Raw genomic sequence first — 23,398 nt, 5'->3', positions numbered from 1 at the left:
CGAGCTATTAAAAACCAAGGTTGTCAGAACCGGACCGGTCATCGAACCGGCGAGCTCACCGGTTCAAGGTTCAATTGGTCGGACCGGGTTCAATCGGGGTCGAACCGTTTTTAATTAAATATATATTTTAATTAATATATAAATAAATATATATGAATAATTGCTCAATATTTCATAATTTCACACAATAAAAAGATAAAATATCACAAGTGAAAATAAAATAAAATTTATAATTCAAACCAAATGAAAAATAGATGAAAAACAAAAATCTTTCCTATTCCTACGACGTCGTTGTTTTGTTTCAGATTTTTTTTCAAAAAAAATTTTAAAACGACGTCGTTTTGCCCTTTTTTTAAAAAAAAAAAAAACTGCAAACCGCTTGAACCGCCCGCCCGGTTCACCGGTTCGACCCGGTCGGTTTCCTATCCGTTTTTTGCTCAAAACCGAACCGTTTTTCATGACCGGTTCACGGTCCGACCGGTCCGACTGACCGGTCCGGTTCGGTTTTGATAACCTTGTTAAAAACACAAACTCTCATCCATTTCATTCATCCTTGCGAAAAACCCACACGTTTCATCATATAGTCCAAATAATCCCAGTTCACAGTATCATAAGCCCTTTCGAAATCCACTTTCAGTAACAAACATTTATCCTTCTTTCTCTTTGCCAAATCGATCAATTCATTCACAACCAACACCCCATCCAGAATTTGTCTGTTTGGAAGGAACGCCGACTGACACTTAGATATCAAATTTCCTAATACTTTCTTTAATCTTGTTGCTAAAACTTTTGAAATGATTTTGTACAAAATACCTACTAAACAGATAGGCCTATAATCATTCAATTTCCGAGGATAATTTAAGGTTTAGTATGATTACACAAATTGGGGAAGTATAAAATTATGCCCTAAAATAGTTTCGTTTGAATGATTATGAAAATATATTTGATATTTGATTTGATCTGAATTTTTTTTAAAAAAATTGTTTGACACATCATCCAAATTTTGAAGGGTGGGTCCTTCAATATCATAAATTTTAAATCGAATATTGTTGGGGATATATTTTGTGAAAACTGTTTGGATCAGTTTTTCATTTTATTTTAGAAAATTATTAAATTGAACCAATTAAAATTGCATATGTATATCTTAATATTTTTTTTGGTAACTGCGGAGAATAATATTTTTAGGTAATTGAGATCAAGTTTTTTTTGACACAATGGAGATCAATTTATTAGTATGAGATGAGATATTGGGAATATGATTTTGTGCACTCGTGATTGCATGCAATCAAACACCGTGAATCGTATGATCTTGACCGGACGGTTTAGATTTTAAGACGGTTTTTTTATTTTGTTTTTTGATATAAATTTTGATTTGATATTTGAATTATCCGATCAAGATTATACGACCTAAATCTTGTGACTGCATGACTGTACCTACTGTTAAATTTACTGAATCTAAGTTCGAGATATTGTGTTGATTTATTATTTTATTTTTGTCAACTCTTAGGGTGCGTTTGATCTGGAAAAGTATAGTTACGGGACAGAACAGTACATAACAGGTTATTGAGTTACAGAACAACTTTTTGTATTTTACACTGTTTGATGATCAGTGCACGGGACAATCAATCTTGTACTGTACCTTGTTTGATATGTTAAGCATTGGACAAAATAATACAAAATTTACTATAATGCCCTTTTGATGTAAAATGATGGCTTAATTAATAAAATGGTCCCTTAAAGATATTTTTGGTTTCAGATTGGTCCCTTAAAGAAAAAAAGGTCCAAATAGGTCCCTTAAAGAAAAAAAAGTCTGAATAGGTCCCTTAAAGACATTTCCGTTAATCAGTTTGGTCCTATTTAGACCTCTTTTTAGGGACCAAACTGATTAACGGAGATGTCTTTAAGGGACCTATTCGGACTTTTTTTTCTTTAAGGGACTTATTTGGACCTTTTTTTCTTTAAGGGACCAATCTGAAACCAAAAATGTCTTTAAGGGACCATTTTACTAATTAAGCCTAAAATGATTGATTTTACATTGTATAAAGTCACAAAACAAAATTTTGAAGATATAAAAATATTTTATTTTAGTCAAAAAAAATTATTTATTATTTCAAAAAAATAACAATTATTTAAACAATTAAATTATAAAAATATGTTTGCACAATTACTCCGCGGGAATCGATTCGTGGTCGACGCCGTCACTAGAAAAGTGAACCAGCCTCTAGTAACAACACTAATTTCTGGGCTCTGCTTCAATTTTGTGAATCTGGCCACTTGCATAGAGGTTATGATAGGCTCACATAGCCAACCATATTGCACATGCGGTCCCGAGGACCAGTTGTTAAGAAAAAGCTTTACAACAGGAGGAAGCTATTTTGAGTGATGGTATGGTTGGAATTAATGTGTTGCTGATGAATTAATTTGTTAATAACAGCCTAACACCCTCAGTTTTTGTTGGGACTATAATTAGTCAAGAAAAGAAGTTGAGATTATAGTGATTTATTGGTTGAAAACTCAAAACTATCATCAGCGTTGAGCATATAAAGGTGGGGATACTTTTCTATTAAGGATTGTAGTGTAGAATATATTTGATGACGGTGAAGAAAAACAAAGAATGAAAATTAAAAGAAAAGGAATCCAAAAACATACTTGACAAAGATGAGAGATGATTTGCAGAAATTGCGGAGTGAAAAAGTGAACGAAAAGGTTTGTAAGGAATACGCAGAAAAATAAAAATAAACGGATGAAATAATACTTTTGGAGTACGGATTGGATTACTAGTTAAACTTAAATTTACTAAAACAGGAGATTTTTGTTTTGAAAATAGTTTTTTTTTTTTTATTTCTAAAAGGTCATTTATGCAAGTTTTAAAATTGTTTTATTACATTTGATTCCTTAATCAATATCCCAGAGACATTAATTAACATTTTCCTTATATTAAAAGTAAATAATGTAGTTAACAACCAATCGTTAGTTGGTTCAGTGGTAATTGAAGCTGAACTTGATAGAGAGAACCACGATTCGATCTCCACAAATGCGATCGGGAGGACGTTGAAACCACTTGATGTCAGAACTGACTCAGAATCAAATTTAACTAACGGTAAAAAAAAAATGCAGTTAGCGATTTCTTTTCTCGGGTTTGAAGCGATTTCTTTTCTAAAACCCAAGAGTAAACTAGTGGTGTGACGCGGGATCCCAAGGCTCTTTCGTTTTAGCGACGCATTTGCCGATATTTGAACCTGATGTTTTGTCGAGCTGCTAGGATGAATTACTTTTGGTTTCAAGCATGGGCACGCCTTGGTGGCTTTAGACTAATTACAGTGGAAGTCTTTATTCTATTTCAGCTTTGTGTTTTTGTTTCCTCATAGTTCTAGCAAGGGAAACGACACCCCTATCCAATCTATAACCAATAAAAATTATTTCTACACTTTTTAATACAACTAATTTTAAAAAATAAAATGAAAAAGTTACAAAATGATAAACAGTACCCGGGATACTGGTTAAGGATATTAATATGAAAACTTTATCTCGTAAATTGTGTATTTATTATTTTAAAATGTATAAAGTTGTTCTCTCTCATCGTTATTTTTATCATTTATTTCTTTTTTTAATATGCTTAACAAATACTCCCTCCGTCCCATATTATAAGCAAAAAAAATCACTTTTTCATGTCCCAAATTATAAGCAAAAAAAACTAACTTTTATAAACTTTTACTTAATTTACTCTCTCTCTTCTTTTCCCTATAATCAATAACCAATAAAAACTGTTTTTACATTTTCCCATGAAACTTATTTCAACAAACACACAAAAAATCAACCTTAAAATTATCATATTTTACTTTTCTTAATAAATATGAAAATATTTTTTTTGCCTATATTATGAGACGGAGGGAAGGATACTATTTAGCATAACCTTTTTTTAATAATCGTGATTTTTTGTATCAATTGATTGATGTATTAGGCTATTAGCCGACTCCTCCCCTAGCTTGTTTTTCACCATTGTATAATTTTTCTCTGAGTTCTTGGACGTTGGACTATTTTAACCGCTCAATCCTTTCACCCTTTTTCTGCCTTGAATTTGGGTAAAGTAAGTTGTTGTCAATTCATATAGGCCGAGAGCTAGGCCACATGCAGAGGTAGGCAGAAGCAAAAATTGGTTCCACGAAGCTCGCGTTGGCTTTTTTTTTTTTAAGCAAAATATTCACTCCATAATACTATATAAACAAAAATTATTTTTTTAAATTCATTGTGAAACTAATATATTTGTTCTATAATAAGAACCTAAAAAGATGATTTTTATTTATATGACAACACCACAAACAGTCTGATACACAGAAGATACCACAGAACAAAAGCAACAGGCCTCCTGTTCAACTAAGATATAATACAGCAAAGAGCAAAGTTTCTCCGTGTGTTTTGTTATTATCTCGTTTATTTCTTTTTCAATTTTATTTTTGTTTTTATCTTTCTTTTGGGCAAGGTTTAGCTGCTTTGTTCTACTTGTCACTTGTATGATTTGACATCCAAATAAATTGAAGAGATTGCGATTTTATCATTTTGGTTATTTTTGGCCTGAAACCGAACGAACCCAATTTGGTTATTTATATTTTTTTTAATAGTTGTACTTAATAAAATACTCAATTGCTCCAACTCAAAATCTCTTAAAAATTCTAAATGGTTCCCACCAATAATTATATAATTCTAAATAGATCATATAGAGATACTCCATCCGTCCCAAATTATAAGAAAAAAAACTTCATTTCTTTTGTCCCAGATTATAAGAGAAAAATCATTTTTAAGATTTTTTTTCTTTTATCTTATAAAATTAAATACAAATTGTATTTAATTTTTTCTCTCATTTTCTCAATTAACAACAACCAATAAAAATTACATTAATATATTCTCATCCAACTTATTCCAACGAAAACAATATCAAGTGCTATAAAATTTGGATGCATTGGGGTTAGTGAAACCCAATTTAGATTTTTTACAGGTGGTAATTATATTCAGAAAAAATAGTTTAGTTGTTTAAAAAGTACAAAGTGTAAACTAATATAAAAAGTTTAGTTGTGTTCATTTAAGCTACCATATTAGATGGTACATATGTGAATGGTATTGGCACCGGTTATGGTGTATAAGCGAATTCTTTTTGCACCATGCATAAATAACACACAAAATCATTCTATAATAAAATAGTTTTGGATTACAACCTTCTGAAATCATTCTACAGTAAAAAAAATTTTGGCATTATTTTAGTTTAAAACTAACTACGAAGTAATCTGATGACGTTCAGGGGTTGATGTTAATTTGGGGGTGGGAAATGGTGCGTTTGAAGATTTGTTAGATTCAATTTGATGGTGGAGATTTGTTTATGCACCATGCATAAATTTATTTCTTATGTATAATAACTCATGCCGATAGTCTTAGGTATCAATACTTAAAACTTAAGAACTCTCAATTAGAGATTATCTTACTTGCTTTCATTCCCTATAAAGCTCATCTCATTATTAAATACTCCCTCGGTCTTTTTTATAAACCCCATTTCATTTAATACTCTTATAAATTTAAATTTATTTCATGTATACCCTTATTTAATTACTCTTTATTCAACTAACTTACTTATTTTTGAATTCTCTCTCATAATAAATAAGAGCATAAATGAAATTAAACATTTAAAAATTGGTCAAAGTTTCTTATAAAAAACACCAAATATTTTTCTCAAAGTGTTCCTTATAAAAGGACCGGAGGGAGTATTTTTTTAAGCATACAAAAAAAAAAAAAGAGTAATACAAAAATTGGCGAACATAAACCTGACCATTAAATCCACACAAAAGTGTTGGTCAACCCGTTAGAGTAATACGAATAAGTTAAATCACACAAGTGGAACAAATCCTAGATGATCCTAATAAACAAGAACCAATCACGAGTACAACTGAGCAAATTCGCGTACTGGCGCGAAACTAAATCACAAAAGAATAATCGACTCATTTGTTTTAGAAATATATTTGACTGTGGCTATTAAATTTATTACCTTACAAATATTTTTAATCTTTTTTTATAATAAAAATATTTTTAATCTTTAATTTTATGTATTATTTTAAATAAAATACACTATAAATAGGTAAAAAAAACAATTATATTTATTTTCCAATCCCGGGTCAATTTTTCAAAAGTCTAAAACAAATAACTACAACGAGTAACCAAACCAGTGAGAACTAAGTCTTTGGTATGCATAACAACAAAATTTGAAAGTAGAAGAAGCGAGATGAGTTGTTGTTAGGTTATCGAATGTATGAAGAAGATGAAGAAGAATGGGAGAAAGAAGATAAGCAAATGAAGATGAAAAAAAAGTAATGTTATTTTAGTCCTTGATCACATCATCTATCCAGCTATCACACAAATGTGTTAACTCTGCATGTCACATGTCATTAAAATATGTCACATAAGTTTTTTTATAAAGTTAATGACAATTTTTAACATTAGGGACCAAAGTGACTATTGGATGACAGAGAGTTGCACATTCAGGGACCAAAATGGTTGTTTCCCCGTCCCTAGTGCCAACTCAGCAAGCTGATGTGTGCCCAAAAAAATGTCACGTCAGCTTTTTTGTTAAGTTAACTGCCAAACTTAACAGCAGAGACTAAACTGACTAACAGAATGCAGATTCAGGGACTATTTAATAATTTTTCCTCAATGAGGGACCAAAATGACAGCGAGTTACACATTGAGAGACCAAAATGACTATTTTTCCTAAACATATTTGAACTTAATTACTGACATTAATTTTATGTGCCTGCTTAGGAAAACTTATGAATACGACCTGTGACAATTTTCGTAAGGTTTTTTCGACTTATTTTCATAAGTTCTTCAATATAGCTTATGAAAATAGCTCGGAGGATATAAAAAAAAACAATTCATATTTATTTTATCTTTTTCTATAAAAATAGCTTATATAAGCTTATACATAATCGCTTATAATGATAAGTTGATTATCCAAACATGCTTATTATACCAAGCAAAAAATGTGAGTTTATTGCAAATTAGTAACAGTGTACTTTTATCAAATCATTGATGAACAGCCTGAAAAAAGAACATTCGAATTCTATACTTCATATTGACATGAAAATGCCCAAGCACAAGTATTTGGCAGTACTGAGAAATTGATTATTACCAGAGATATATGGAAAATCCATATGGAAAATTAAACATGAACAAAGTTCAAAATAATACGACAACAATCACCAAAACCAATATTCTAGTCTAGGATCCCCAAATCCACATCATTATTGTTGCAAATGGAGTATAATATGAATCAGCCAGATGCTGTCTTCTTTTGCTGGAAAATGACTGCATAGACGGGAACTGCAACACCAATGCTGAAAGCAGTGAACACAGCGAGAGACATTTTCAACCCCTGATGCTTCATCTTGTCCAAGTTGTACATGTGATATGCATGCATATATTCTGGCTCGCTATGGCCATGTCCGCCTCCCATCCTCTTCACGCCAGTTGAATGAAAACCTCTGCTCACTGTCATAACATAACAATGTATTCTAGTTATAAACTTGAAAACTGATGGAAACAATTACTTTGCTAGACATCTTAAAATAGGAGACATATATCTAGTGAGAATAACTTTTTTATGTCAGAGCAAAAGAGGTTCCTGTTATCGATTGGATTTAAATAGGCGGAGAATTTTAATAACGTCACGCGCCAATAATTTCTCTGCCAAATCTAGAACTGTGTAATTGTTTACCGCTCAATGTTTTCCAGACAATGCCACCCTATCGATATGGCAATGTTGTTTTGAACCCTCACAACTGTAGTTGGAGAGGAACCCTGTTTGCTCACTTAATGGGGATTTAATAAATACAAGTCAAAGTGCCGCCAAAAATGACGATACCACCACAATCAACTATGCCCCCAACGAAAATGCCAAGCATATAACTCTCTCGCACGTTCTCATCTTTGGTTTAATTTATTTGAAAGAAAATAAAATCCTAGAATTTTAGCTTATATAACCCTCCACCATTGATTCATCTTTCTCTCACTCTCTGACTTCTACCCTTTCAGGAATTTCATGCTGCATCAATTAAATATGTGTTTATGTTATGTTGTTTACAAAACAAAATACAATAATTATTATTTATAAATACTTGAAACTGAAGGTTGATTTTTGCAAACTATCCAAGGATGGGGGGTTCGGTATGTTTATGGGATTGCGAGAGGTATTTTGAACATTTTGATCCAAGGTTGGGTCTTGAGAAGTATGCAAAGATGGTGATCATTTGGGTATTTTGATCCATATTGGGAATGAAAACAATAGGTAAAAAAATTGTGAAGATGAAAGTTTCACGAGGCTACTAAAATGACCTTTTAATCTAAGCCATTAATTGTTAATCCAATGACCAACAAGAATCCCTCTAACTCTCACTTAGAAAGTCATTCCCACTAAATATGTCCTTTGTAATAGGAAAAACTAGAGATCAATGAATATTATAAATTATGCTCTAGTATAACACCAAATACAAAACTAATTAAATTATGCTCTAGTATAACACCAAATACAAAACTAATGAAGCCTTATCTAACTATTGGTAAGTTGACAACCATATCCGAAAATCAGTGAGAGAAAAGAGATATGCATATGCTCAAATGTCAGACAACGAAAGCAAAAAAATGAAACTCAAATTGTAACATTTAAAATACAGTGAAAACATGGGCAGCAACTGAACTAAGAAACAGTAGGCAAAACCAAAATCGGTGTTAACTTGGAAAACATGCACCAACAATATGAAAAACCTAACTCAAACTCACAACAGTAAGTAAAACCTTCATATCCGTTTGATACCTTTTTTTCCCACACCAAACACACTAAAACAAAAGGCCTATAAAGTCGGTGTTGAATTGAAACTAAGAACCTAAGTTTTACAATAAAAACAGCTGGAAAGGAAGTACAGCAATTCACAATAACAAAAGGAAGTACCCATACCCTTTTCATGAATTAAGATTAAAAACTACTATCCCTAGACATCAAATTTGGTTTTAATTACGATAGACAACCGTAATTGCAGTTGCAAATATCAATATTTTAGATGTATCTGCTGGCTGCAGCCGCATTATGATCGAAATTGCAATTATACCAGCCACGGGCTACATAACACATATATCTGCAATTGTCAATAATTTCATGAATCGCAATATAACCGCAACCACAACTGAATCGCAATTTAAAACAGCATTAGATTTAAGACCTCAGACAACACATTTGTTTTAAGTTATGATTCAAAACCCTAAATGCAGCTGCAAGATCACAATTTTAAACGTATCTACAGCCACATCATAATCGAAATTGCAATTACATCGGCCACATACTACATAACACATTTATCTACAATTGTCCATAATTTCAAGGAAGTATCACAATATAACCACAACCACGACCAAATGGCAATTTAAAACATCATCAGATTTAACTCTGCCATTCCATTTATTAACAAATCAAATTTCTTCAACATTTCCACCACTTATTTAAAAGAATAAAAATTATGAATACAAATCATTTACCCCAAATAATCAACTTTGAATTCACATTCATAAAAAAAACTAAAAACTAACAGAAAACAAAAAACCTAATAAAATTGAAAAAAAATAATATTAAAATAGAAAATCTTCGACTTACAGAATCCGCCTTAACCCTAATCGAATTCAACACGAAAGAAACTATAAGAAACGACGCCGTTTAATAAGATTGAAGTGATGTGAAAGAGAGAAAAGGAATGGATTTGACCTGATTTAGAGATGGAGGATTCAGAAGAAGCGATTAGCTTCGCAGCAGATCTGAGTCCATTGTTCAATGCCATTGCTGATGCAAATTCGATTCGATTTCGTCGGCTTCTGAATTTTTTGTATGTTTCTCTCTTCTCAAAATGAAAACTATTTCTTTCGTTTGATGAAAAGTAAACAACCCTAGCTTCGCCTTAATTTAATTATTTATAATTAAAAATAAAATTATCTCTATTTTTTTATTACAAAAAAAGGAAAAAGCTTGAAAAAAATTTCTGAATAAAATAATTGAAGTAAATATTGAATTAATGTAAAAGACATTAAATAACTTTGAATTTAATTTATACACATTATCAGTTTGGTGTAACGTTATTTTAGAGATGACTCCAATAATATACTATGTGACGTGTTTTAAAATAACTTGACTACTTCATCGTCCCATTTTATAAGATCTCATTTGATTAAATGCACTATTTATATACTTGTTTTGACCATATTTTTCTAAAAATATATAAAGTTAAATATCATCATATAAGATATTGTTTGATTTGTTTCAATGAATATTTTCAAAATATCAAATTTTTATAATTTTTACTGATAGACAATTAAAAATATTCGTAATCAAAATTATGTATTGGTATACGTGCAGTGACCAATGAGTTCTTATATTTTGGGATAGAGGGAGTACATGTTTTTGGTAAAAAAATGTAAATATAAAGATGTCCTTTATGCCAGAGCGAGTTAAGCTGACCTAACTCATTTGACAACTCTCCATGCTAGAACAAATTCGAGATTAATATATTGGGTTTTTTTTCTTCACCATGCACAAAGTGAAATAGAGGACTAAAGTCCGAAGAAAGGAAACTAAAATACTAAGCGGCTATTTTTAGGCATGCAAGCCCCAGATATATCACTAAAGAGCAATCTATGGAGTTTACTATGCGTAGACTCCACATTAGTACAAATTAAGGAGTCTAAAGAGAGACTATAATTAGATAACCAATCAACACAACAATTGCATTCTCTCTAAGTATGAAGAACTTGGACCTGTGAATTCAAAGCCAAAAGATTACGTATGTGACGTATCAAAGTGAGAACTGACCTGCTATATTGCAATTATTTGTAACCATATTATTAACACATATTAAAAAGAATTTTAAAGTCACTTTCCACAATCAAATGAGAAAATCGCTCCCGCCAAGTCATCTTCAACCCGAGGTAAAAGCCTCACATTTCAGCTTGGAGGGCGTCACACTCCAATCTTCTTAATATAGCCTTTGATTCATCTTCCTTCCGAATTGCGAATAAGACCACCACAACCTACAAGCTGTCCGCATCTCTTGCAAGCACCGTCACTATTTAGTTTTATCCAACCATCAGGAGGCGAATCCACCCTACATAGATTGTTTCCTTGAGATGCGGATCACGATGAAAATGTTGGGAAACAAATGTGTCCTTCCCTCGTGTAAAATTTTGGATATGTCACATTAGATCTTATTTGATCTAATAATCTTATTGATCTAAAAATAAAAACAAATTTATGTATGGTAAAAAACTTAATTATTCCACTTGTGCATTATGACTTCACCTATAAATATCACACATAAGAAGAAAAAAAAGGAGGCTTTAACTTAAACCCTACCGGTTCATCATAAAGTTAGGTTTTTTTTTCTTCTTTTCTTTAAGACTCGATATCCGATTTAAACTTTCATCCCAAATTTCACCGCCCACTTGGTAGGTGTCCATTTAGCGCTAATTTTTTTCTATGTATAGACTGCTCCAACACAAAAAATAACAAATTTTAAAAAGAGCAAACTTTAAAGACCAAATCCTACACCGATCACCGTCTGGCCAACCATGTGTGTTACCATACAATTTTATTTATTTTTTTTACAATAGGGCTACCATACAGTTAGTTAATTAGTTATTAGTTTTTTCTTACAATAATTAATTAGTTATTTATGAAAACAAACATAAAACAAAGAGTGAAATTAAAATTTCCTCCACCACTACTAGTACTATCACTATAGGCTATTGTTGACCACCAAACAAAACCAATCCATACAACACAAAACCCCCCATACAACTTAACAATCTATCCAACCCAACAAACAAACACAAAAGAAGTAGCATACACTTTCCACTACTTCATAAAATCAATGGCTACAACCAAGCTTGTATTATTATTCCCTCTAGTACAGTTAAACTCCACCACCAAAATCAACCCTTCATTCAATTTTCTGCAGCAACATAGTACTACTAGAAATGGGTTCTCCCCACTTCGTTCATTGGCCAATGATTTCTTGGGGGATTTTGGAGCAAGAGACCCTTTCCCAGCTGAGTTAGAAAGTAAATTTGGTGAGAAAGTTTTGGGTACTTATAACACTGAACACAAAATTCTTATCCCCAATATCTCTGCTCTTTCTCTTTCTCAGCAGGATTGTCTTCCTATTTCACCTTTACAGTCTCCTCTTTCTCAAGATGATGCTAATCAGCTTATAAGAAAGGTAGCTAACAATAATCTCTCTCTAATCAACTATAGACACACTGATACGTAGACACCGGTAATAATTTGAAAAATGAATGATTGAATGTAACTAAATGTGTCGGAGTTGCACACTTACTTACATGTGTGAGACACTAGACATGTCTTTGATTTTGGTTAAGTTTTGATTAAGTTATAGTAATAATTTGAAATATGAATAATTGAATGTAACTAAACGTGTTAGAGTTGCACACTTATGTGTCAGACACTAGACATGTCTTTGATTTGATATGTTGGTGCAATTTAAGTGCAAATATTTTGGCTAAGTTTTGATTAATTTATACTCCGACACAATTATGTAGGTTTACAATTATGTATAAAAAAGCTAAATTAGCGAACTTAGGTGAAGACAAATTATGATGGAGAAACTAATTTCAATTTATATTAGGAAGAAACATGTTTTCATGAGAAGGATTAATAATAATGTATATTAGAATTATAAATGAGCTATAGATATTATATTTCAGTAATATTGACCATTTCTTTGTACAGTTGTATGTGGAGAGTGAGGTGTGTTGAAGTTCACATGTTTGATGATTAAAAATTATTCTCTGCCCATGGTAATCTATGATGCTCAAGTGTTTAAAACTTGAGGGTATGTTTAATTTGAACTTACTCGCGGTTTTTCACATTTTAGCTTTTGAAAATGTAGGTTGTTTATGGATCTTTCATATACGAAAAGGCTTAGGTTCACCTTAATGTTTTCTAAAGTTAAGAACATGTTCCAAGAAATACACAAAATATTGAACTCAGGGGATGCAGTAATTTACTCTGGTGTTATGTCATATATTTATGAATGAAGAAGTGTGAATCAGGTTTTGATTTACTATGAGAATATGCTGCACATATATAATTACATTCTACAAGTTGAAAGATAGGCTTTGTCTAACATGCATGTCTTGCACCATGCATAAGTTGCATAATAGCTTTAGGATTTAATGATTTTTAATTCAATGGCCAAGATTTAGTCTTGATTATTTTTATTTATTCAAAATATAAAATCTAAGAGTTAAAAGGAGGGTATCGTGCAAGACATGAGTAGCTATTGCATGTTAGAAGCCGCCTGAAAGATAATATATCAGGAGCTTAAAACCACCAAGGTTGCTTGAGCTGGTAAAAGGATCACAGCACTTGGCATATACTAAGTTATAAAGTTTAGGTCCCTGAAGGATTAGTCCAGTAGTATGGATTGAGACACTGATACTCTGATAGAGTACAATGTACGAGGTCTAAGATTCGATCAATGCTGATAATGATTCCCCCTCTTTGTTACAAATTAACCGCTAACATTTGTCTATAAAAAAAGGTATAAGGCGTAGGTTCAATTCTCGCTGTGAGCAATCCCTTTGTAAGTAATCTGTGAGTACACTTGTAAGCGCCTTCCAAATCCACGAATTTGGTTGGAATGGATTCACTTCCTTTCATCCAAAACTTTATTTTACCAAAGAGAAAATGCCAAGCTTAAAATCTACCACAACACATACCTCCTGAATTTGTGCCTCAGATGCACATTTGAATCTTTGATTATCAGTTTTGGTTGTTTATTAACTTGAAAAGTAACCTTTTTATAATTGCAAAAATATTGCTTTCAGGCTGTGTATCCATAGTTAAACCTGTATTTTTATCGTGGTGTATAATTGTTCCGAATATTTCTTTTTACTCTTAGCGATTTCATATAAAGTCTGTTCGATGAAGGATACTCCTGCTTTTCTCACATAATTTGTTGGTTGTGTAGATAATTTCACTTGATAGTAAGCTATAACTAAAAGAAGCTATTTATCTTGTCTAGCTTCTGAAACAATTTGCTCTTCGTTTTTGTAGGTTTTGGGTTGGAGAATTGTGAATGAGGACGGTGTACTTAAAATTCGATGCTTGTGGAAATTGAGAGATTTTAAATGCGGAGTTGAACTCATTAACAGGATCTCTAAGGTTGTAGAGTCTGCAGGGCATTTCCCCAATATTCACATAGAACAACCAAATCAAGTCAGAGCAGAACTATGGACGGCATCAATCGGTAGGCCTTAAACCAGTACTCTTCTTATGTACTCCTTTCTTTCATTCTTAATTGTGATCTTTTAGAAAGGGTTTGTTACCGTTTATTTATCGTTTTCAAATTTCAAGACAACATTAACTATTTTTATAATTATACTCTTACTATCATTATTAGTTAACTTACGTCATACTCCCTCCTTTCTTACATTCAATTATTAATGAACCATATTATGAACCAGATACATTAATAAAGAGAGTGTAACTGCATAAATAGAGCGCAACTGCACAAATAGTGACTGAGACAATGGATAATTGAAAATTTGTTGATCAGCAAACTATTTCTTGATTTGTGCAAAATAACCTACTTTCTTTTATACACAACCTTAAAAAACACTGTTTAACGTTAAAAGACGCCTGTATAACCAACATTATGTTGGTTTGAGTGGAGCTTGACTTGAATCCTTAAGTAAGGTCTCAAGTTCAAACCTTGCGGATGGAAAAACCCAGTTGGGAGGGAAGTCTAGGTTTCCAGTGGAGATTAGTCATCTCTGTAGCACCGACACTTCTGATCGAAGGCGTGTCGACAATGTCAATGTCTAACACGACACCGACACATATGATTACATTCAATCATGTTACGTTTTCAAATTATTACTGGTGTCGACGTGTCATAGCTCGTTTCATTGGTTGCTATTCTAGATCCTAAATATAGATTCTCATCGTACAGCATGATGACAAGGGTTCCTAATTTTGCAGGTGGATTAAGTATGAATGATTTCATTGTAGCTGCAAAGATTGATCAAATAAAGACATCAGATCTTGTCCCAAGGAAAAGAGTTTGGGCTTAAAGCTCCATGAGCTCCATAAAACATTTTGCTATCAAATTTTCTTCAACACAGAATTACCAATAATTTTAGTGTTCTACTTCTTCCTTTTGAAGTTTGTATACATGTTTGATGCTTTTTATTATTTTGTTTGATAAGTGTAATGATTCTCAGTGTCAGAAAAATATTGTGGCCAAACACTTTTGAGTTTGAGGGTTCAACCAAGAGTTATACATTATGATTTTTTTTATTTGTGTGAAAATGGTTCGTGTTTCTGAATATACTAACACTACCTTAATATGCAAGATCACTTTCATTTATGTGCTGATGATTTTAGAGGTGTTGCTGCAGCTCGTTTAGCGTCCTTGCAATAATTTTACATTTATGTGTTTATATTACACCTACTTTTACATGAACTAAGAGGATGTTTGGATAAACAAGTTATAAAAATAGGTTATATTTTCTCTCATGTTTTTTTATGTGTTCTTAATCTCAGCCTTAAACACTTTTCTCTAGTTTTTTATTTGATATGTAATTTTTATTCAATGGTCTAGGTTGACTATTTCTCTCATGTCAATGAATCCATTTCCCACACAAAATTTGAGCTTGAAGATGAAATCATGGAGTTGTGAGTGCGAGTTTCTCGTGGTGGCCGGTGATTATTAGGGATGACAACGGGCGCCCATGGGTGCGGGTTTGACAATTACCAAACCCACACCCGAAATCATCACCCAAACCCAAAGGTTGTTCGGGTGGCAAAACAACACCCACGCCCACACCCATTGGGTTCGGGTTTTTTCCACCCAAACCCAAATCCGCAACACATTTGAAAATAATTTACAAATTTAAGAAATTAAATTCCAACATAGACTTTGAATTAAATTACAACTAAAATTAAGGTCTTCCAAGAAAATTCAAACATAGACTTTCAAGAAATTACAACATAGACTTTCAAGAAATTAAATTACAACTAAAATGAAGGTCTTCCAAGGAAATTGAGGGAGACTATGACGGTAATTAGGTAATTATAAAATATTTCGGGTGGGTGTATGAGTTTCGGGTGTGGGTTTGACTGATACCAAACCCACACCCATATTATCGGGTGTCACCCAAACCCAGTCAAATCGAATTTCGCCCGTTGACTTGAGTTTGGGTTCGGGTGGATCTCTCGGGTTTGGGTTTTTTTGCCATCCCTAGTGATTATCACTTCATTTACCAAAAAATAAAATACAACCAAATGTTAACCTATTTGATAATGTGTAGAATATGCGGTTTGTTATAATATAGCTTATTTTAGAAAAAAAATCATTTTTTTTTATGAAAATAATCACTTTTAATTGTGTTGTATCTGTTTGTTATAGATTTTTAAAATAATCCAAAACTAAAAATAATCAGAAAACAGCTAAAAATGATAAGCTACTAAGAATAACTTATAAAATAATAGATTTTTTTTAGAGGAGAAAGAAAATAAATGTTAAAAGAAAAAAAGTTATTTGTAATTAAAAAAATCACTTTAATAAGTTGTATTCAAACAAACTAAATATTATTTTATTTACATCAAAGTAAATTACTTTTCTAATAATCTCTAAAAACTAATCTCTAAATTATTTTACATCAAAATTACTATTTTTAAACTAATCTCTAAATTATTTTACATCAAAATTACTATTTTTTTAATCTGTAACAAACAGACATCTAAATTAATACTAAAATAAATTAAGAAGGAGGAGATAGATAGAGTATGAGTACTCTAAGCATGAGATATACTCCATATCATTTTGTGTAACTTTTTGGTTCTCAGGATAATGAACCCGACTAATATTGAGTTCCATCATGTAAATAAAATCTGGTCTAAAGTTGTAATGGTTTAATGACATAATAGTAGTGTACTAATTTTTTTTTTTTACCATAGCAAGTAGTCTAATGGCTAAAAAATTTCATCATTCTCAAATATACTACCGTAAAAAGTTGGTCCATAAATAAAAAATTAAGAGCAAATATATTAATTTTTGTTGATGAAATTTTGATTTATATCTAGGACTATGATATACTATTTAAAATTGTTTTAAAAATATAAAAGAAAAGTGTTTAAATAACGCAACAAAAAATGGAAATAAAAACTCCCAGCTACACACTCAAGTACAGTAATGATGTGCGGAAGGTGATAACATTGTTAGCTACACAGTATAAATAATACTTTGAACCTCCGCTCCGCTCACTGTCACTCCCAAGTAGAAGAAAAGAATGTTATCAGCTTCCGCTTTTGTTCCCACCTCCCACTCCAATGGTTGTTTTGCAGGGTTCCTAAATCTTCCTTCTTCTTCTGCTTCTACATTCCAATTTTCTAAAAAACAGGTTTTTGCTTCTCCATCTCAATTTCCCTCATTTCTACTCTCTGTCTTATTTGCTGTATGTATCTCAATTTTCTTTTAACAAATTCTGTTTTTTTTTTTTGTTTTACAAATTAAAATCATTAAAACCAAAATTGCTTATTATTATAATATCATTTGCCAGTTGTTGTTATAGGTAGTGTGTACTTTTTGTTTGACCTTAGGTTGATTCATGATAATTAGTAGATTGTTGAAACTCATCTGGTTTAAGCTAAGGATTATAGGAGTGGGAGGTTCAGGGTTCAACCTTCATTATTATGCCACTACCTGCGGGGCGGGGTGAGTTGGGTAGCTCAACTAGTTTAAGCTAAGGGTTAAAAGAGTGGGAGGTCGAGGGTTCAACCTTCATTATTATGCACTACGTGCAGGGTGAGTTGGGGGGTAGCTCAACTGATTTAAGCTAAGGGTTAAAAGAGTGGGAGGTCCGGGGTTCAACCTTCATTATTATGCACTAGCTGCGGGGTGAGTTGGGAAGCTCAATTGGTTTAAGCTAAGGGTGTTTAAAAAAAATACTAATCTAACAACTAATTACTAACTTTGGCTATTTGTTTTCAAAAAAAAAAAAAAAACTTTGGCTATTTAAAAAAATGAAAACTAAAAAATTCTGCACAACCTGCATTCATAAAGGATGTTATAAAATTGATATTAATATGAATGGTGGAGGAGAACGATGATGATTCGTTTTTCATTTTTACAACATCAACGTTAATCTAGCAACATATGTGACCTAGCCACTTGTTGTATCATATTATACTTTTCACTTTGTTTTACAAGTTTGCCTACTGAATGAAATTGCAGGGAAGTTGGATAAGGAAAGCCGGGGACACTGAAATCACTGCAAAGTTTGAGCTGAAGCCACCGCCATATCCGCTGGTAACATCTATATTCTGCCCAACACTCTGTTACAATTAGTTGATCTATGCTTCTTATGAAACATGCCCATGGAACTCGGTTACAGTTAGTTGACCTATGCTTCTTAGAGAAAGTTAGAAATTAAAGTATTGAAGAACTCAAGCATCTTAGTTTGTTAGAGTTATTATGAAGACAAAGCCTTGTAAATTAAAAAACATGTGTCATTGTTAAAACATACATGAGGTAACTAAGAGTTGTATACAGTTATACTATATTTTGGAGCTGCTTATTGCAGATGGGCATTGTCTGCAGCATGTCTCATATTTTTCCCAACTTGTGTTGAACTTAAATACTTGCCCAATTTTATTTTACACGGCTAGTGCCCTGAAGTCTTGATCTGAGCCATCTTAATAGCTTTGAAGTGGTTTGTGATTATAATGAGCAGTGTTGTCAAATAGTGGCTATAGCAATGATTTGAACAAATAGCAATTGTTCTGAGATATGCTATTCTGTATGAAGTGTTGTCAAATAGCTGCCATTGTCATCAGACATTATCACATTGTATCAGGGAATTGTGTGCAAGGAGTGATCTGTTGTTTGAGAGTAGATTGCTTGCTTCTGGTTTACCTCAATCATTAATTACTCTGGCCATTTACATTATTTTTATGCATCATATCTATTACACTGATCTGATTAAACAAGAATGAATCATAATCATTTAGTTAGTGAAATGACCTAAACATGTATCATCCACATGCTGTTATTTTGGCGTTCGACTGATAATACATAAATAACCAATATTCAATAATGAAAATTCTCAGGATGCTTTGGAGCCAATTATGAGCCAGGAAACATTTGAGTACCATTGGGGAAAGCACCACCGAGCTTATGTAGATAACTTGAACAAGCAAATTGAAGGAACAGATCTAGATGGGAAGTCACTGGAGGAAACCATAATTATGGCATACAATAATGGCGACATTCTTCCAGCTTTCAACAATGCAGCACAGGCATGTGCATACTTATAACCATAGAAGTCTAATTCATGTTTCTGAACCACAGCTTAGTAATCTTGTTCAATTTATTTCAGGTATGGAACCATGATTTCTTCTGGGAGTCCATGAAACCTGGTGGTGGTGGAAAACCATCTGGGGAACTTCTAAAACTGATTGAAAGAGACTTTGGTTCCTTTGAAAAATTCGTTGATCAGTTCAAGCTTGTTGCTTCAACACAATTTGGTTCAGGATGGGCATGGCTTGCATGTGAGTAAATTACCTTTTCAACCATATACTTATTTTTTGGCGTTCATTTTTTTCTTTGGTATATTTAACCTTTTCTTGTTGTCTATGAAATACAGATAAAGAAAGCAGGCTTGATGTTGGAAACGCGGTAAATCCTCTTGCAACTGAGGAAGATAAAAAGCTAGTTGTGCTGAAGAGTCCTAATGCTGTGAACCCCCTTGTTTGGAACCATCATCATGTAAGTATTAAGGACTAGTTATATTGTTACACAATTAATAAACTCAATTCGATACAAAAATAAACTCAATTGATACTAATGTCTAGTGTGCATCTATTTTGGAAATAAATTTCATTTTGAATCCCGATTCATTATGAATAATCCAAATAAGATTTCACAATTAATCATCATCATTATTATTTCACTTGTTTTCACTTGATGTCATAATATTATTTGTAATGTAACTTACAACTCAAATAAGATTTGATTTGCGATTTGGTAAATTTCTGATGACATTCCATATCGATTTTGCAGCCACTCCTTACCATTGATGTATGGGAGGTATATTAATCAAACTTTTCTGTTAGTGATTCAATGACTTTAAAATTATTATTTCATCGATACCAAATTACTGACTTTGTGATATGTACATTTCACTCTTATACAGCATGCTTACTACCTTGACTATCAGGTGAGATTTACTTCACACAATTGTACAGCGATCACATATCTGTTGGTTCTGTTTAACTTTAATCAACAAATATATAAATATAACTAAGACTATGCTATTATCTTTGCAGAACCGGCGCCTTGATTATATATCAGTTTTCATCGATAAGCTCGTGTCTTGGGATGCTGTCAGCTCAAGGCTTGAGAAAGCTAAGGCTGTAATTGCAGAGAGGGAGAGAGAGGATGATAGGAAAAGAAGAGGAGAAGGGAAATCAACTACCGGCAAAGAAGCTACGCCTACTCCTGAGATACTAGCAGATATTGATACTAACTAGGATACAGAAAGCGTGAGTTCGTTCTTTGGTCTAGAGTAGAGAGTTCAAAATGGCCTATATTTTGCAACAGTTAGGTGTGTATAAGATTTTGATGTTACCAGGAAAAATTTAAAAGTTGTATTTCCTTTTATTTATGCTGCTAACTCATACAGGTTTAGTGGCTTCAAGCTTCAAATTTTGCTCTCTATGGTCATTATATTTAATGAACGATTCAAATTTCATACCTGCAATGCAAGTCTTATATAAACTAGGGTCTTTAACCCCTTTTCAATTTCATACAGGTTTATGTGACATTAATGTTATATACTTAAATTCTCGTTTGCACTATATCTACTCAGCGTACAAACATTCTTGGAAGGAACCAATATCTATGTGGCGACATCCATTCTATCATAGAACTTATTATGGATGTGGCCACCTAGATTTTAAATCATAAGTGTTTTACACACGAACACAACATTAGTTTATTCCAAGAAAGTTTACACCTTAGCAAAGACATGTAGTACAAACTAGAACTTAAGCATATAACACTAGTGCGAAAATTAATAGAGAGACTAAATATATTTATATAGATTGTTTGATACATACCTTTATTTAAACATAGCAGAAATGAAATTAGCAGAAATGAAATGAATAGAGAAAAATAAATAAATTAACATCATACATTTCTGAAATTCCTGGCACACAGTGGACAGGTGTTGCTCAAGGTGTGGCAACACTTGTCTGTTGTAGACAGATGTTGTTACTAGTGCGCCAACACTTGTCTATAAACAGAGCAAATAACATAAAACAATACAAACAGTAAAGTAAATAACACACGAGAGTTGTTAACCCAGTTCAGCCTAAAGCCTACTCTGGGGGATACCAATCCAGGAATGAAGTCCACTATCAGCAGTATTACTTCGAAGCTAAACTCACCCGTTTACAACTTCTCACTTAATCACTACCCAATGACCCTTCTACCTAGGAACTCCTAGATATGAGACCCCGTCCCAATTCCCACCTTAGCAACACAGACAGCGCTGCTATTCAACTCAGACGATTACAACGGTTGGAGACACACTCCTAAAAACTAGGATTCACTCTTGCTTAAAAGCTTGCGAGTAAACCACACAACACAATAGAACAATCTCCGTACTTCAAAGCTTAGGAGAAGTTCACAGTTACAACTCAATAACACTCAGGTCCTAAGCTTGCATCAATGAGACACAAGATAGGCTCACAATTAACACTCTAAAATCCCTAAAAACACACGCTTTGTAATACACGATTTTAGATGCTTGAAACCATATGCTTGCCTTCGTATTTATAGTAGTAGAACGACTTGGGCTTCAAGACAAAATTAGGGCTTCTAGAATTGCGGCAGCAGTGATATATTTTTGAAAACAATAGTTATATTTTTGAAACCGCAAAAATATATTTTCCAAAAATATAATTCTTTTGGAAAATAAAACTAGGGTTTAGCTGCCTCATGAAACACATTAAACACGTGCGCCTTCTTCTGTAAGAAACCTTGACATAATTCTTCAAACAGATCTTCAAAAGATTGAGTAGAAAATAATAACATCCAGCTGGCGCGCGCAGAACAGAGTCAGGTGTTGTTCCAAAGTGTCACAACATTTGTCACAACACTTGGGGTCAGCACACTTGTCTCAACACTTGGCTAAAATATGTTTTTGCAAAATGTAGCCAATATACAAAAACCCAACAATCTCCCCCTTTGGCAAATTTTGGCTAAAACAATATTAGACCAGTATATAGAGAGATACCGTATTACATTTCCTTCGAGTCAACATGATCACACAACTAGGAAAGAAAGTAACACACAATAAAAACTACTTCCAAGATAGTCAAGTAGCATCAGAGGCAATGCAACAGCGGAATAAAACATCTAGCCTCATGGAACAACACAAGGGAGAAATAAACTCCCATAGTAGATGCTAAGAAGTAGGAGAAATAAACTCCTAATAGTTTAAGGCGCATCCATTCATCATAAGAACAACAGGGAAAAATAAATTCCCATAAGCATCTGAGAAAAATAAATTCTCAGTCATAATGGATAGTGGACTCAATAGTCAGGTGCCATAACACTTGGCACAACATTTGTCATTAAACATATTCAGGCGATCAAGAGATAATATCACTCACACTCCCCCTGAATTCATGCATACACACATCAGATAGAGAAAGAATATTCACTACTCCCCCTCAGTACATGCATATTACTCACACTCCCCCTCAATACGAGCATACGAACAATTCATGCAAAAACAGTCAACAGTCACCAGATGTGAGAACATCTGACCACACACTTGGCACACACACACACTACTCCCCCTTTTTAGCCACAATTTAGACAAACATTATGAATAGGGAATCATAGTGTACCAGAGCATAGAGAATATCAGTGTGCAGTTATTACAGACCATAGAGCACACATAGGTGCTAGAAATTCAGGGCCTTGCCCAAAAAGGAACAACAAAAGAAACACCAAAAGTACATCAGAAACAAATATAAGGAAAACATCAGAAATTATATTGAAGAACTTTCATCAGAGTCCTCCATCACATCCTCAGAACCATCCTCAGACTCACTAGCCTCTTTTCCTTCTTGTCCATTTGGCTCACCCTCAGCCATCTCAGCAGCTTCCTCAGCCTTGAGTGCCTCAATCACACGGTCTATTTTCAGCTTCCTGGCCTCAAGAGCTCTGCTGGTCTCAGTCAAGTCTGCAATCATTTGCTTCCTTGAAAGTACACCACCCTGGAC

The 23,398-nt window shown here is 33.0% G+C and overlaps 3 protein-coding genes across 3 annotated transcripts; 2 read left to right on the top strand and 1 right to left on the bottom strand.

Annotated features, from left to right (window-relative positions):
- Positions 1-7,074: 7,074 nt before the first annotated feature.
- Positions 7,075-9,978, bottom strand: LOC123922425. Its single transcript, XM_045975143.1, has 2 exons — positions 9,791-9,978; positions 7,075-7,530 (listed from the first exon to the last, which is right to left on the bottom strand). Exons 1-2 carry the CDS (start codon positions 9,861-9,863, stop codon positions 7,313-7,315), a joined length of 291 nt encoding a protein of 96 aa, XP_045831099.1. The 5' UTR covers positions 9,864-9,978; the 3' UTR covers positions 7,075-7,312.
- A 1,847-nt stretch (positions 9,979-11,825) lies between these two features.
- On the top strand, positions 11,826-15,409 carry LOC123922417 (probable pterin-4-alpha-carbinolamine dehydratase, chloroplastic). The gene is made up of 3 exons (XM_045975139.1): positions 11,826-12,293; positions 14,153-14,345; positions 15,080-15,409. Exons 1-3 carry the CDS (start codon positions 11,946-11,948, stop codon positions 15,169-15,171), a joined length of 633 nt encoding a protein of 210 aa, XP_045831095.1. The 5' UTR covers positions 11,826-11,945; the 3' UTR covers positions 15,172-15,409.
- Positions 15,410-17,269: 1,860 nt separating this feature from the next.
- Positions 17,270-20,855, top strand: LOC123902683 (superoxide dismutase [Fe], chloroplastic-like). Its single transcript, XM_045952466.1, has 8 exons — positions 17,270-17,502; positions 18,336-18,410; positions 19,211-19,399; positions 19,480-19,651; positions 19,747-19,868; positions 20,163-20,189; positions 20,296-20,319; positions 20,429-20,855. The coding sequence occupies exons 1-8, from the start codon at positions 17,392-17,394 to the stop codon at positions 20,630-20,632; spliced, it is 924 nt and encodes a 307-aa protein (XP_045808422.1). The 5' UTR covers positions 17,270-17,391; the 3' UTR covers positions 20,633-20,855.
- The last annotated feature ends 2,543 nt before the right edge of the window (positions 20,856-23,398 follow it).

This window comes from Trifolium pratense, linkage group LG1, assembly GCF_020283565.1.
Source record: "Trifolium pratense cultivar HEN17-A07 linkage group LG1, ARS_RC_1.1, whole genome shotgun sequence".
Taxonomy (NCBI): Eukaryota; Viridiplantae; Streptophyta; class Magnoliopsida; order Fabales; family Fabaceae; genus Trifolium; species Trifolium pratense.
This window is presented reverse-complemented; position numbering and strand designations above follow the sequence as displayed.